We start from the raw sequence: 13,838 nt of genomic DNA, 5'->3' as shown, positions 1-13,838 counted from the left end.
TGAGAATAATAGTGGAAGCACATCTTCACTGAGAGGAACTGAACATTCAGTCATGCACTCTGCCCTCAGCCTGGTACACAGCAGGTGCTCAGCGAATAGTAGTGTCCCCCCTCAGTGAGGCTTGCTGAGCTGTGGAGCAGCAAGTTGGAGTTTGGGAGTGGGAGTCCTGACCAGCAATCAGGGCTTCCCTCTGGGCTTTGGGGCCTGGATCTACACAGGACGTGTGGGTGTGCAGTCCTGACCCCCATCCCCAGGCTGGCCAGTCCTGTCGCCTATGGGAGGCCCAGCTGACTCACCACCCTTTTGCTCCACCTCTGCCTCGCTGGGCAGGTTGGGGCCCTGCCCAAGGAGCAAACCCCACATAATGAGCATTGCCACCACAGCACCTGACCGGCTTTAGGAGGATTAGTCAGGATGGCTTCGCAGAATGTTCACACCCTAGGAAGAAAGGTGCTGGGCAGCTGAGAGCAGCTGCCACAGAAACGACCCAAGACTTTGGGGCTGGCAGGGAGCACCATGGGTCGGGGTTTCAGGGAGGTGAGGAACAGCCCCAGGTTAGACTTGACCTTCATTATCTCAGTGAAACATACAGCTCACCTGCATGTGGATATTTCTTATTCCCATTTTACAGGTGAGGAAGCTGAAGCTCAGAGTGGCTAGGGATTTGCCTAAGACCACACAGCAAATGTCTGCACAGTTGAGGTTGGCACCTGGGCTCTTTTGTCCTGGAGCCTGTGTTTGTACCAACCCTTCTTTCCTACCCCTCCAGGGTCAGCCAACCCAGTCTCCCTGTGAGGCAGTTCCTACATGGCCCTAGGGCTCCTTGGTGCCAAATCAAAACAAACTGTGGGGCAGGGGGTTATTCTTAAATGGAAGATGGGTAGTCCCATGTTGAGGCTGACTGATGGCCTCTTCCTGGCCACAAGCATCTGTGCCTGCCTTTCTTCCCTCCCCCTCAAGCTCCCAGACACCCAGTAGTCACTAGTCTCTGGGCAGGAAGTACCAGGGACTGAGAGCAAGGCTGTGTGCTGCAGGGTGCAAAGAGCATCTCAGAGGGTGAGGGGAATGGTCCTGGGAGGTCTTGCATGCCCCTGACCCAGCCATAGTCACTGTTCAGTCATCCTATTTATTGGCCGCTCGTATACGCCAAGCCCCATGCTAAGTGCTGGGGAGACTCTGAGTAAAATGTGGCCCCTGCCCTCTAAGGCTCTTGGGCCCCTGTGTGGATGGGGACAGAACTCCAGCCCAAGTGGTCAGTTGTGGAGAAGGGGGCCTACCTGAAGCAGAGACGGGTGGGCGGGGGTGGGGGTGGGCGGGCAGCATTAGCACTGCTAGGGAAGCCCGGGCAGGCCTTGCTCTGACTTGTCTAAAAGTTCACTCTGAGGCCCCTGTGTGGGAACATGTTTGGAGCAGAAGAAGCAAATACAGACTGGACAGGCCTGCAGTGGCTGCCTGGAGACCTAGGTTCTGTGTCAGGCATGTGCATGGAGTGAGCAATCCCATTCATTAATCCCACAGGCATGACGAGAGTCCAAAGGGGAAAGCAAGAGGTCTGACCTAAGGCTGGACTATGGGCCATAGCAGAGGGTATCTGGGGTCCCTCAACTGGTCAGATTCAGCAGCAGTTGCATTGTTGGTAAGGATGGAGAAGAAGCATGGAGAAGTGACCAGGGTCCCAGCCTGGGTGGGCAAGGGAACCATTCACCAAGATGGAGGTGGAGGGAGAAACTGAGTTCTATTTTGGACATGTTGAGTCAGAGGTAGCTGGAGGTCATCCAGGTGAAGCTGTCCAGTTGGCCAGACAAGTCAAAAGCTCAGGAGAGATATCTGGGCTGAAGGTCACCTGGCCTAGGTTATTTTTATCAATGGCTTGGATGAAGATGTGAGCATCCTCAAATAGTCAACACTGAGACAGGAGAGAGAGAGAATACCTTAGTAGACTGAATCAAGATTCAGAATGCTTTCAGCAGGCTCTGGGCTGAAACCAGCAAGCTGACATTTGCCTGAGATGATAAACATGAAGTCCTCTGGGGGAGGGGGGTTACACAGCTACAGCATGGCAAAGGCCTGGCTGGCCTGGCCCCAGCTCCTGCAGAGAAGACCTGGGCATTGATGTTGGCCACGAGCTCGTGAGTCAGCAGAGTAGGGTGGTTGCTAAACCCACTTGGAGGAGGTTAGGCTGCATTAGGGGAATGATCACACCGCATCTTGGAAGGACCCATCTGTTGAACAATCCCAGCCTTGCAGGACAGCAGTGAGGATTAAAGGAGGTTGGTGTGTGAAGTGCCGAACCTGCAGTCTGGAGCATTGAAGGGCACAGTAAACGCTAGCTCCCTCCTCCCTACTCCTCCCCCCATCTTGGTCTCATCTAGAGCCCACAGTGAAAGCTTCAGAGTGCAGAGGCTGGAAAACTGGGGAGGGGTGAAAAATGGACAGGGGTTTCTCAGGAGAAGAGAATTCTCAGGAGGGATGTGAGGGCTTTTTAAGTGCTGGAAGTTCTGTCATACAGACTGTGAGTAGAAATCGGCTTAGCCTTGGTACCTGTGGGGGCAGGATCTGCAAGGCTTCACATAGCAGGCTCTTCCGGAGGAGACAGAGACTGGCTGCCTGACCAAGGAGTGGACGTCCCTAGGAGGCCCTGACTGTGCTCCTTGGAGGTAGAGGGTCAGGCACACTGACCGTGTTGAGCACAGATGAACCTGATTATTATTATTTTTAACATCTTTATTGGAGTATAATTACTTTACAATGGTGTGTTAGTTTCTGCTTTACAACAAAATGAATCAGTTATATATATACCTATGTGCCCATATCTCTTCCCTCTTGCGTCTCCATCCCTCCCACCCTTCCTATCCCGCCCCTCCAGGCGATCACAAAGCACTGAGCTGATCTCCCTGTGCTATGAGGCTGCTTCCCACTAGCTATCTACCTTAGATTTGGTAGTGTATATATGTCCATGCCTCTCTCTTGCTTTGTCACACCATACCCTTCCCCCCCCCCATATCCTCAAGTCCATTCTCTACTAGGTCTGTGTCTTTATTCCTGTCTTACCCCTAGGCTCTTCATGACATTTTTTTTCTTAAATTCCATATATATGTGTTAGCATACGGTATTTGTCTCTCTCTTTCTGACTTACTTCACTCTGTATGACAGACTCTAGGTCTACCCACCTCATTACAAATAGTTCAGTTTCATTTCTTTTTATGGCTGAGTAATATTCCATTGTATATATGTGCCACATCTTCTTTATCCATTCATCCGATGATGGACACTTAGGTTGCTTCCATCTCCGGGCTATTGTAAATACAGCTGCAATGAACATTTTGGTACATGACTCTTTTTGAATTATGGTTTTCTCAGGGTATATGCCCAGTAGTGAGATTGCTGGGTCATATGGTAGGTCTATTTGTAGTTTTTTAAGGAACCTCCATACTGTTCTCCACAGTGGCTGTATCAATTTACATTCCCACCAGCAGTGCAAGAGTGTTCCCTTTTCTCCACACCCTCTCCAGCATTTATTGTTTCTAGATTTTTTGATGATAGCCATTCTGACTGGTGTGAGATGATATCTCATTGTAGTTTTGATTTGCATTTCTCTAATGATTAGTGATGTTGAGCATTCTTTCATGTGTTTGTTGGCAGTCCGTATATCTTCTTTAGAGAAATGTCTATTTAGGTCTTCTGCCCATTTTTGGACTGGGTTGTTTGTGTTTTTGTTATTAAGCTGCATGAGCTGCTTATAAATTTTGGAGATTAATCCTTTGACAGTTGCTTCATTTGCAAATATTTTCTCCCATTCTGAGGGCTGTCTTTTGGTCTTGTTTATGGTTTCCTTTGCTGTGCAAAAGCTTTGAAGTTTCATTAGGTCCCATTTGTTTATTTTTGTTTTTATTTCCATTTCTCTAGGAGGTGGGTCAAAAAGGATCTTGCTGTGATTTATGTCATAGAGTGTCCTGCCTATGTTTTCCTCTAAGAGTTTATAGTTTCTGGCCTTATATTTAGGTCTTTAATCCATTTTGATCTTATTTTTGTGTATGGTGTTAGGGAGTGATCTAATTTCATACTTTTACATGTACCTGTCCAGTTTTCCCAGCACCACTTATTGAAGAGGCTGTCCTTTCTCCACTGTACATTCCTGCCTCCTTTATCAAAGATAAGGTGACCATATGTGCGTGGGTTTATCTCTGGGCTTTCTATCCTGTTCCATTGATCTGTCTTTCTGTTTTAGTGCCAGTACCATATTGTCTTGATTACTGTAGCTTTGTAGTATAGTCTGAAGTCAGGGAGCCTGATTCCTCCAGCTCTGTTTTTCGTTCTCAAGATTGCTTTGGCTATGCGGGGTCTTTTGTGTTTCCATACAAATTGTTAAATTTTTTGTTCTATTTCTGTGAAAAATGCCAGTGGTAGTTTGATAGGGATTGCATTGAATCTGTAGATTGCTTTGGGTAGTAGAGTCATTTTCACAATGTTGATTCTTCCAATCCAAGAACATGGTATATCTCTCCATCTATTTGTATCATCTTTAATTTCTTTCATCAGTGTCTTATAATTTTCTGCATACAGGTCTTTTGTTTCCTTAGGTAGGTTTATTCCTAGATATTTTATTCTTTTTGTTGCAATGGTAAATGGGAGTGTTTTCTTGATTTCACTTTCAGAAGTTTCATCATTAGTGTATAGGAATGCCAGAGATTTCTGTGCATTAATTTTGTATCCTGCTACTTTACCAAATTCATTGATTAGCTCTAGCAGTTTTCTGGTAGCATCTTTAGGATTCTCTATATATAGTATCATGTCATCTGCAAACAGTGACTGACAGCTTTACTTCTTCTTTTCCGATTTGGATTCCTTTTATTTCCTTTTCTTCTCTGATTGCTGTGGCTAAAACTTCCAAAACTATGTTGAATAAGAGTGGTGAGAGTGGGCAACCTTGTCTTGTTCCTGATCTTAGTGGAAATGCTTTCAGTTTTTCACCATTGAGGACGATGTTGGCTGTGGGTTTGTCATATATGGCCTTTATTATGTTGAGGAAAGTTCCCTCTATGCCTACTTTCTGCAGGGTTTTTATCATAAATGGGTGTTGAATTTTGTCGAAAGCTTTCTCTGCATCTATTGAGATGATCATATGTTTTTTCTCCTTCAGTTTGTTAATATGGTGTATCACGTTGATTGATTTGTGTATATTGAAGAATCCTTGCATTCCTGGAATAAACCCCACTTGATCATGGTGTATGATCCGTTTAATGTGCTGTTGGATTCTGTTTGCTAGTATTTTGTTGAGGATTTTTGCATCTATGTTCATCAGTGATATGACCCTGATTATTAGAGCTGCTCAACAAAGAGGTAGGAGTCCCCTTCCCCGAGGTGCACAGGCCCTGGTGGGGAGAGCCCCCCGTCAGGCAGGTGTTGAGATGATTCCTGCACTGGGGGTTCAGGACACAGCTCAGATGCCTCCGGTCCCTTCCCACTCTGCTCTGACTCCACCTCTTGGAACTTCAGGGCTGGCAGAGGGGTCGGGAGCCAGCTGTCGCAATCTCTAAGAGCCCCGCTGGCCCCCTCGTGGTACAGATAAAGAAACTGAGGCCCAGAGAGGGGCTGTGACGTGCCCAGGTTCCCATGGTGGGCGCAAGAGCCCAGGCTCTGGGTTTTTCTCATTCACTCCAGGCCACCTCCTGAGAGTGGCCCCTTTGGGATTCATGGGTCTGTGGATACTTTAGCTGAGTTCATTGCCCTGCCCATGTCACATGGCCCTCTACAGCCCCATCACAGGTGCCTGCTGCCATGGCCTCAGGATAAAACCAAGATAAGAGACCAGAACCCTCCACCTCCCACTACCCAGGGTGGCCTGCAGGGCTAGACAGCATTTACAACATAAATTATGAAGGACCATGGAGAAGAGTGTTGCTGTCTGATTCTGAGGGAGTGTTGCTGGTTGATCCTGAAGCAGGGCCTGGAGCCAGCCTGGGGCCCCTCCCTCAGCTCAGACATTAGTGAAAAACACACCTTTTTTCATTTAAAAAAAGAATGAAATGACCACAGGCATTTAACGATCAAAAGAGGCCAAAAAAGCTTTTAAGAGCCAGGTTGCTGTGTGTGCTGCCACCTAGTCTCCCAGCGTCAGGGCAGACTGGCTTCTGCAGCCATCTCAGGTGTGCCCAGGAAGGTGGCCACAGAAAGCATCAGGCCCAATCACCTGCAGACCATGGCTTCTTGGGGTGTGGACCCCAGTCCTTCCCTTCTGCCCCATCAGGCACCACCCAGCCTCCCTCAGGGCCTGTCTTCCTCACCCGGGCACTGTGGTCTCTGTTCTCCTGTCTTAAAGTCTGACACCTTCCCAGCCACTCTCCCCACAACTTTGGGAGTGACTCACACCTGACCATGTTCACACTTTCCGGTGGCTCCTCACTGTACTTGAGGCAAAGCTAAGCTCCTTAGGATGGCTTTTGGGGTCTCCTGTCATCTGCTTTTCCTCCTATGGGCAGGCCTCTCTGTGAAGTTCTCACCTCTCCTCTCTCCATTCCTTCCCCACCCCTTCAGGAAAATGAACCAACATTTCTTTGAGACCCTGTTCCCTTACCATCTCTCTTGACCTGGACAGCTTTACACCTTCTCATTTGTTACTCATTCAATAACTGTTTAGTGAGCACTTACCATGTGCTGGGAACAGTGTAGGGGGTGGGCATGCCCAGCGCCCATGTCCATTCCTGTACAGCGTGGAAGACCGAGGGGGCTGTTGCCGATGATCAGCACCTGGCTGTGTGTGGCTGCAAATGGGGCTCTGAGGCTTTTGCACTGAGGGCAGCATTCCCGGTGACCCTGAGAACCTCAGATGGATTCAGAGACTCAGGACATCCAGGCAGGGAAGGCCCTGAGGAACTATTTCCACACCCCTTATCTCAGAGAGGGGGAAACTGAAGACAGAGAAGGAAAGGGCCTGTTCATATCACACAGCAAGCTGGAGATGCTCCCTGATACCCAGTCCAGCCCAGCCCTGGGGCAGATGAGACATGCAGTCCCCCACGGAGGATCAAAGCGTCAGAGAGCTTGTGGGAGACAAGTGCTTGCCTCCCCTCGTGGTAATGGGGGTAGGGGCAGGAATACTGGGGGAGGAGCGTGAACTGGCCACAGCCCCTGCCTCTTGGACTCTCTGGCTTACCATCACACTCACCCTTCTCTTCCCCACCTCCATAGAAGCTGCAGTGAAAGATGACATGAACAGCTACATCAGCCAGTACTACAATGGGCCCAGCAGTGGTAAGTCTGTGTCGGCGGCTGTTCTGCATGTACCAGAACTTCTGTGTGGCCCTGTGCCAGAGGTGACCCTGGCAACCCCTAACACCCAGGCTAGGGACAACTCGACCTGGCTGTCCATCTCCCAGCACCTGTGAACCATAACTGCAGGCAGGGTTCAAGGCTCCCAGCAAACTCTAGTGCTAGAGCTGTGGGTGCTGGGGTGGGAATGCTCTGGAATCGCCAAAGAGAGCTGCGTGGGGGACCCTGGAATGGAAGGGGGCTGGAATCTAGACGTCTAAGTGACCTCAGCACCTCCTAACCTGAGAACCTTTCAGGATGAGCATGATGGGGGTGAGACGGCAGCATAATTGGGCTTGAGAAGCAGCAGGCATTGGGCGTGTCCTTGCTTGATTTATGTTTCATTCTTGCACTTCAGAAAGTCTTAGGGGGACCTAGTGGTTTTCACTTATGGGAAAGGTTGAGTTTAAAAATAATACTCAGTCCTTCAAAATCTTGTTTCTCCTTAGCCAATGTCTTGAATCTTGTAGTTTGGGTTTCACAGCCCTTAAATCCTGGTAAACTCCGTTTTAAGGCTAGACTCCCTCTTCTGTCTCCTAGTACACTCTGCCCACCACTTTAGAAAGAAACCTTGACCACACTACATCCACTATGATTCAGCCCCTTGATACTTCTCACTTAGAGAAAAGACATTTTGAGGTGTCCTCCACCCTCCCCCTACAATGCATCATATAGAGATTAATCAGTCTTCTGAAGGCACAGCTCTGGTCATGTCACTATCACACTGGACCCATTTAAAACTTTGACCCCCTCTGACCATGAAATTCAAATTCCTTGTCGTGGCACACCATGCTTTCTGAGTTAGGATGGGCTAGGTTATGCCACAGTGGCAACCCCACATCTGTGTGGTTTACATAAATCAACAAAGGCCCATGGCACACTGGCCAGGGGCTCTGTGCCCAGGCTGTCATCTTTACTCTAGCACCCAGCAGGCAGAACACCTGTCACCCCTTCCAGAACAGTGTTGACTGACAGAGCAAAGCACGTCTGGTTTACATAGCTTCTCTGGGAAATGCCACGGCTCAGTTCTTACAGATGATTGGCCAAGTCACGTCACGTGTCCGCACTTGAGTTCAGCAAGATGGGGAGGCATAATCCTCCCTCAGGGCGGTCAGTGAATATTGGAGAACTGGACCGCCTACCAAGACTTCTCCCAGCAAAGCCCGTTCACACTCACTGCCCACCATCCAGCCCCATTCCTAGACCCGCCCCCATCAGGGCACGCAGAGGTGTGGCAAGGGCGGAGTGTGACCCGCATCCCCTCCTTCCTTGCAGACAGCGGTGTCCCAGAGCCAGCTGTGTGCGTGGTCACCACGGCGGCCATAGACATCCACCAGCCCATCTCCTCTGACCTCTTTTCTGTCGATGTGCCCCTGAAGCTTGGCAGCAATGGTACCTGCGCCAGCGCCACCTCTGAGAGCGCCTCCCGCTCCGTCACCCAGGCACAAAGTGACAGCAGCCAGACGCTGGGCTCCTCCACGGACTGCAGCACTGCCCGCGAGGAGCCGTCCTCTGAACCTAGCCCCTCCCCTCTGCCACTGCCGCCACCACCTCAGCAGGAGACGGCAGAGGCCACAGTCCAGGACCTGTTGTCCTCCCTGTCAGAGGACCTCAGCCCATCCCAGAGGGCCTTGGACCCAGCCTCCCTTGCCCGGCCCAGCACAGCGGGCTTGGCCCAAACCAGCCCCGAGCTGGAGCACAGGGTAAGTCTGTTCAACCAGAAGAACCAGGAGGGCTTCACTGTCTTTCAGATCAAGCCTGTCATCCATTTCCAGCCTGCTGCACCTGTGCTGGAGGAGAAGTTCAGATCTTTGGAATCCAAAGAGCAAAAGTTGCACAGGGTCCCTGAAGCCTAGAGCCTCTGGGCAGGCTGGGAGGGAGCAGGGCAGCCAGCCATCTCACGCTCTCCCAGGGCCCTGGAGGCTACCGGGGCCACAAAGGGGCCCAGGAGCCCTCCTGGCCTCCCTCAGGGTGCTGCCTGCCTCCAGGGAGGTGACGCCAGGCCAGGAGGCCACACGCCTCAGACCTCAAAGCCCAGAGCTGGCGCCTCCTCTCACCCTGCTCAGGGGAGGGTGGTGCTCGTGGCTGGGGCTTTTTTAAACCACTTTTACAAAAACCAGCCTGTGGCCCAGCTTCAGCAGGGCAGAGTGCGGGGGCCAGCTCAGCCTCTTCCGTTGCCTTTGTTCCTGATGCCCACCCCGGACCCCCGGGAACAGCACTGTGAGCAGGGGCTATCCAGCCCCACCCCCAAGCCGTCTTTTCCAGGAATCCTGGGTGGAGCCAACACAATCACACACAGACCACCATCTGAGCCTATTTCATTTGTCCTCATTCTCTCATTTAGGCATGAGCATTTCTGAGTCTTTTCAAGACAAATCTAGTTTTCACCTTCACAGGACGTAAAGGGATGGATCTGAAGGTGGGTGGGAGGGTTAGGGGGGTGGGGGGACAGCCATTTTCCAATCTTGGCTTTAATAATAAAAACCACCTGCACTGAGACTTCCAGTTGGCAGAGGTGTTCCTTTGGTTGCTAGTCCAAGTGAGGACCCCAGAGTAGCTTGTTTGGGTTCGAGTTGGCCTTGAAAACCAACCCAGGGAGCCCGAACCCCTCTCTGGTGTGCCCGAGGCCTTTATAGAGTGGAAGGAGCCCTGGACCCGGGGAGGGAAGCGCTCACACTGCCTGCCTGTGTGACTGTCAACTAGTACCTTCCCTTCCCTCATCTCCCCACCAAAATGGAGCTCAGAATACTGTGTTCCTTGCTGACAACTCCCAGACGCAGCTCACTGACCCAGGGCTCCATCCCTCAGGGATCTTGAACTTAGCTGGTCCAAGGCTGAGCGTGATATCTTGCCCACAGCCTGCGCCTCCTTCCGGGTTCCTAGCCAGGGCACCACCATCCACCCAGCCATGAACGTGAATGAATGTTGGCTCTCTTCTCATCCCCCACAAGCAGTCAAGGAACGCTGGCCATTCTGCGCTCCAAGTCACCTGCCCCAGACGCCATCATTACAGCCTTGCTAAGGCCCAGGCCCAGCTCTGGCTCCACCCCCCTCCAATCAGTGTGTCCCCACCCGGGCTGCTGAGCCTGGTCACTGTCTCCCTTGCTGAAAAGCCTCCAAGGGATTTTATGACCACTATGTTTCATTTTATATGTCCAGAAGAAAAAGGGAATTTTTTTCATTTCAAGGGCTCCCATTGCCTCAACTGAGTTTCTTGGTGGGGTCACAACTCCTAAATGAGCTCACTTGCCTGCCCCCTGGCCACCCCTCCCAACCTGCTCTTTCTCCTCTCCCTGTGTGTGCAGGTTGTTCTCACTACTCAAGTGTCTCACTAGTAGGTCAGGGTGTCCTCCCAGCTCCTGTGGCCCCTTGGACTCACCCTGACAGTGCAGTCAGTGATCCCCTGGATTGGTCAGCATCTGCATCCCTGCTTGCGTCCCCTTGGTCCTCAAGATCAGGGATCAGGCCCGAGTCCCATTAAAACCCTAGAGCCCTGCGTAAGGCCACAGGCTTGGGCACAGAGTCACTCAGGAAAGACGGCTGAATTGGAAAAAAGGAGGGAAATTACCACATGCAGACAAAGAACACCCTCATGATATGTGGGGAGATCAGCACTTGTCAAAAAAGATATTAAAGGGGGCAGTGTCCAACCAAGCCGTTTTGGGGTGTAATCTGAGGCATTCCAGTTACAGCTTCCATTACTGAGCACTCTGTAAGGCCTCTACACACGTGGGCTCCTGTAACCTTCTGATGACCCTGTGAGGTGGTAACACGGCCCATTTTACAGGTGTAGCACCCAAGGCTGAGAGGTTTAAGAAACTTCTCTGAGGTCAAACACTAATAAGAGAGGCACTGAAACTGGAGCCCAAATCTGCCTGGCAGTGTGCTAGGTGCTAGGACTCCCAAGTTTTAGAGCCTTTGGAAGTAAAGTGATCACTCTTAGGTTTTGTCACATGATGGGCTGGAGGGCATTACCTGATTTACAATCTCTAGGGCAGGAGTCAGCAGGGTCTGTTATTAGCGGTCTGCATCTGCCGGACTAGAAACAGCTACCCTCCTCGGCCAGGCCCAGCTTGCTAAGCTGTGATGCCTTCTTTGCTGACTTCCCGTCACCCCAGCTCATGGGCTAGTGCTGGCTACCCAAACAGGTAAATGAGCCTGTCCTGTGCCAGAGCTGAAACCCAGCTCCTAGCTGGCACCGCCTCTGCTGTGGCCTTCCACTGCAGAGAAAACCACAGGACAGGGAGGAAAGCAATGGGGTAAGATGCTAGGCAAGTGGCCCCTGCTCTCTGCCTCAGTTTCCCCACCTAGAAGACCTCCACTTTTAAAAGCTGGTTTCTTAGGGTATTTACAAATTGCTGTGAGGTGAAATTCTGCCTGAGCACTCACTGTTGCCTTCCTGCTTGAACAGGCAGTAGCAGTGTTAGAACTGCCGCACAAGCAGATGAAGACTGGGGGCAGAGATGCCAAGAGGTGGTCCCACCTCTCTGAGAACAGAGTCTACAGTCACCGAGTTAGAGGGTGCACACAGACAGAGGAAGCCACTCACCTGAGGACAGGCGCAGGGCAGTCTCTCACAGCCTGAAGTGCAGGAGGTGGAGAGTAAAAGCTTTGACTTTCACGGTTCCCCCGGGTGCCACAGCCCAGAGTTATGGCTGGCGGGCAGCTGGGGACCGGTGGAGATGGAGCCTGAGCACTCCCTGGGAGGTTTGCAGCTCTGGGAAACAGCTCCCCTTGCTCGTCAACCCATTGAGAGCCCACTCTGGTAATCTTCCAGGAGACAGGAGGGTCTGGTAACAGCTGCTGTCTCCTATAAGCCAACAAGAGGGTGATAACAGTAATGGCTCCCATTTATTCATTTCCTGTTGTGATGGGTGCTCTTTGCAGCGTTCCCTCTTGATCACAGCCTTGCAAACTGGGTGCTGTTTCCCCTGCTTTACAGAGGAGAAAACAGATACAGAATGATTAATTAAATGACTTGCCCAAGGGCATACAGCTAAACTACTGGCAGGATTCAAACCCAGGTCTGTCTAGGTTAGATGCCATGCTGGATATGGTGAAACGAACTGTGGGGAATTAAACCAGGTGTCCTCAGGAGAGCCAGAGAGAGAAAACAGCCTACGTGGCCCCTCAGGCTGGAGGGACCCACCCACCCTCTCTGCAGATCCCTGTGGCTCCTCCCACAGGGCCAGCCTCTTGGCTCCGCCCTGCCACGAAGCTGGAGAGGAGCCAATCCTGTGGCCAGGGTGCCACCCTGACCTGCCAAACCTGGCAGCGAAGGCAAGGCTGAGAGCCACCAGTACTGGTGGCCAGCCCCCAAGGCAGCTTGGCCAGAGACCTGCAGGCCTGGCTCTAAGTCCACCCAGAACTGGGGAGCTGTAAGACCTTCCCTGAATGACACAACTGGCCCCTCTCCAGTCAGCCCTGGGCAAGTCCTCCAGCCCAAACCTTGGTTTTTCAGATCAAGTCACATAGACTCGGGTTTTTCACAGGCCCTGGACAATTAGAGGCTGGTGGCCAGGAATTCTCTTTGGCGTGGTGGGTGTTTATTCCATCAGTGACTCTCAGCTCAGGAACACCTTTCTGACTCCAAGCTCCTGACTGGTGCTGCCTCCACGTTCCTCTCTGGTGTAATTTTCTCATCTCTAAAGAGACTAAAGGTGGGGCCATACACTCTGTGAGCTGGGGAGAGCCTCAAATAAGATGAGGTCCAAGGAAGCCTTCTTAAAAACCAAGTATCTTACTAACAAGTCAATAGGACACCTGCACAGAGTTGCTTAACAAGGATACCCAACAACTCTGGGAGTTAACCCCAGGTTTTGAAAGGACATCTCAGGGCAGGAGAGAAGTCTGGATCGCTCCACCTCCACCCTCCACCTCAGATGCTGTGGTGCATACAGGGTGTGCCAAAGCCCTGGATTCTCAGCCCAGCTCTGTTTCTGGTTTGCTACATGGCTCCAAGCGAATCCTTGGACCTGCTTCCTCACCCTGTACAGCAGGAATAATAACTCGTCCCCTCCGCCCCCATCCCCGTGAGGGTTGCTGAGATAGCTAATGACATAATGGAAGGGAAAGCCCTTTGAGAATGTTTCAAGGGAGACACAAACAGAAACCATCCTTATTAATAATAGATGCCTGGGGTGTTTCACTGCCTACCCACGTTCAGCACTTCTGGGGAAGGCTGCCCAGGAGATGCTCAGCTATTTCATTTGCTGCCACTGATAGTCTGATGTGGGGAGAGGGTGGTAGATGGGTGCTGAGAGGACGTGTGCCCCACCCCCCAGCCCCAATAGCCAGCTCAGGCACTGTATCCCCACTGGTTCCCCTGTAAATAATGCCCTGGAGTCACCCCAAGTTACAGCACTGTTGTTCCCCAGACAGGAGCCACCTTATCTGCTTTCCTCTCCCTTTTCCAGTACAAGCCAAAAACATACATTTCCATGGCATAAACTGAGTGATGAATTCATATCTACTCTGGAATTTTTTTTTTTTTTTTTGCTCCAGCACTTAAAAGTTTAGTATTGTCTCCT

At 51.2% G+C, this 13,838-nt stretch overlaps 1 protein-coding gene across 1 annotated transcript in view; it reads left to right on the top strand.

Moving 5' to 3' along the window:
• The window catches only part of TMEM266 (transmembrane protein 266), an 88,515-nt gene extending 78,514 nt beyond the window's left edge, over positions 1–10,001 (top strand). Inside the window, exons 9-10 of the mRNA XM_027123713.1 lie at positions 7,189–7,251; positions 8,584–10,001. Of these exons, the coding sequence (XP_026979514.1) occupies positions 7,189–7,251; positions 8,584–9,164 (644 nt within the window). The 3' untranslated portion in view covers positions 9,165–10,001. The remainder of the gene's footprint in view (positions 1–7,188; positions 7,252–8,583) is intronic.
• Positions 10,002–13,838: the final 3,837 nt, after the last annotated feature.

This window comes from Aethalodelphis obliquidens, unplaced genomic scaffold (assembly GCF_003676395.1).
Source record: "Aethalodelphis obliquidens isolate GAN/ISIS:26980383/991018 unplaced genomic scaffold, ASM367639v1 scaffold26, whole genome shotgun sequence".
In the NCBI taxonomy this organism is placed as follows: domain Eukaryota; kingdom Metazoa; phylum Chordata; class Mammalia; order Artiodactyla; family Delphinidae; genus Aethalodelphis; species Aethalodelphis obliquidens.
Note: the sequence above shows the minus strand (reverse complement) of the source record. Positions and strands in the feature narration are given on the sequence as shown.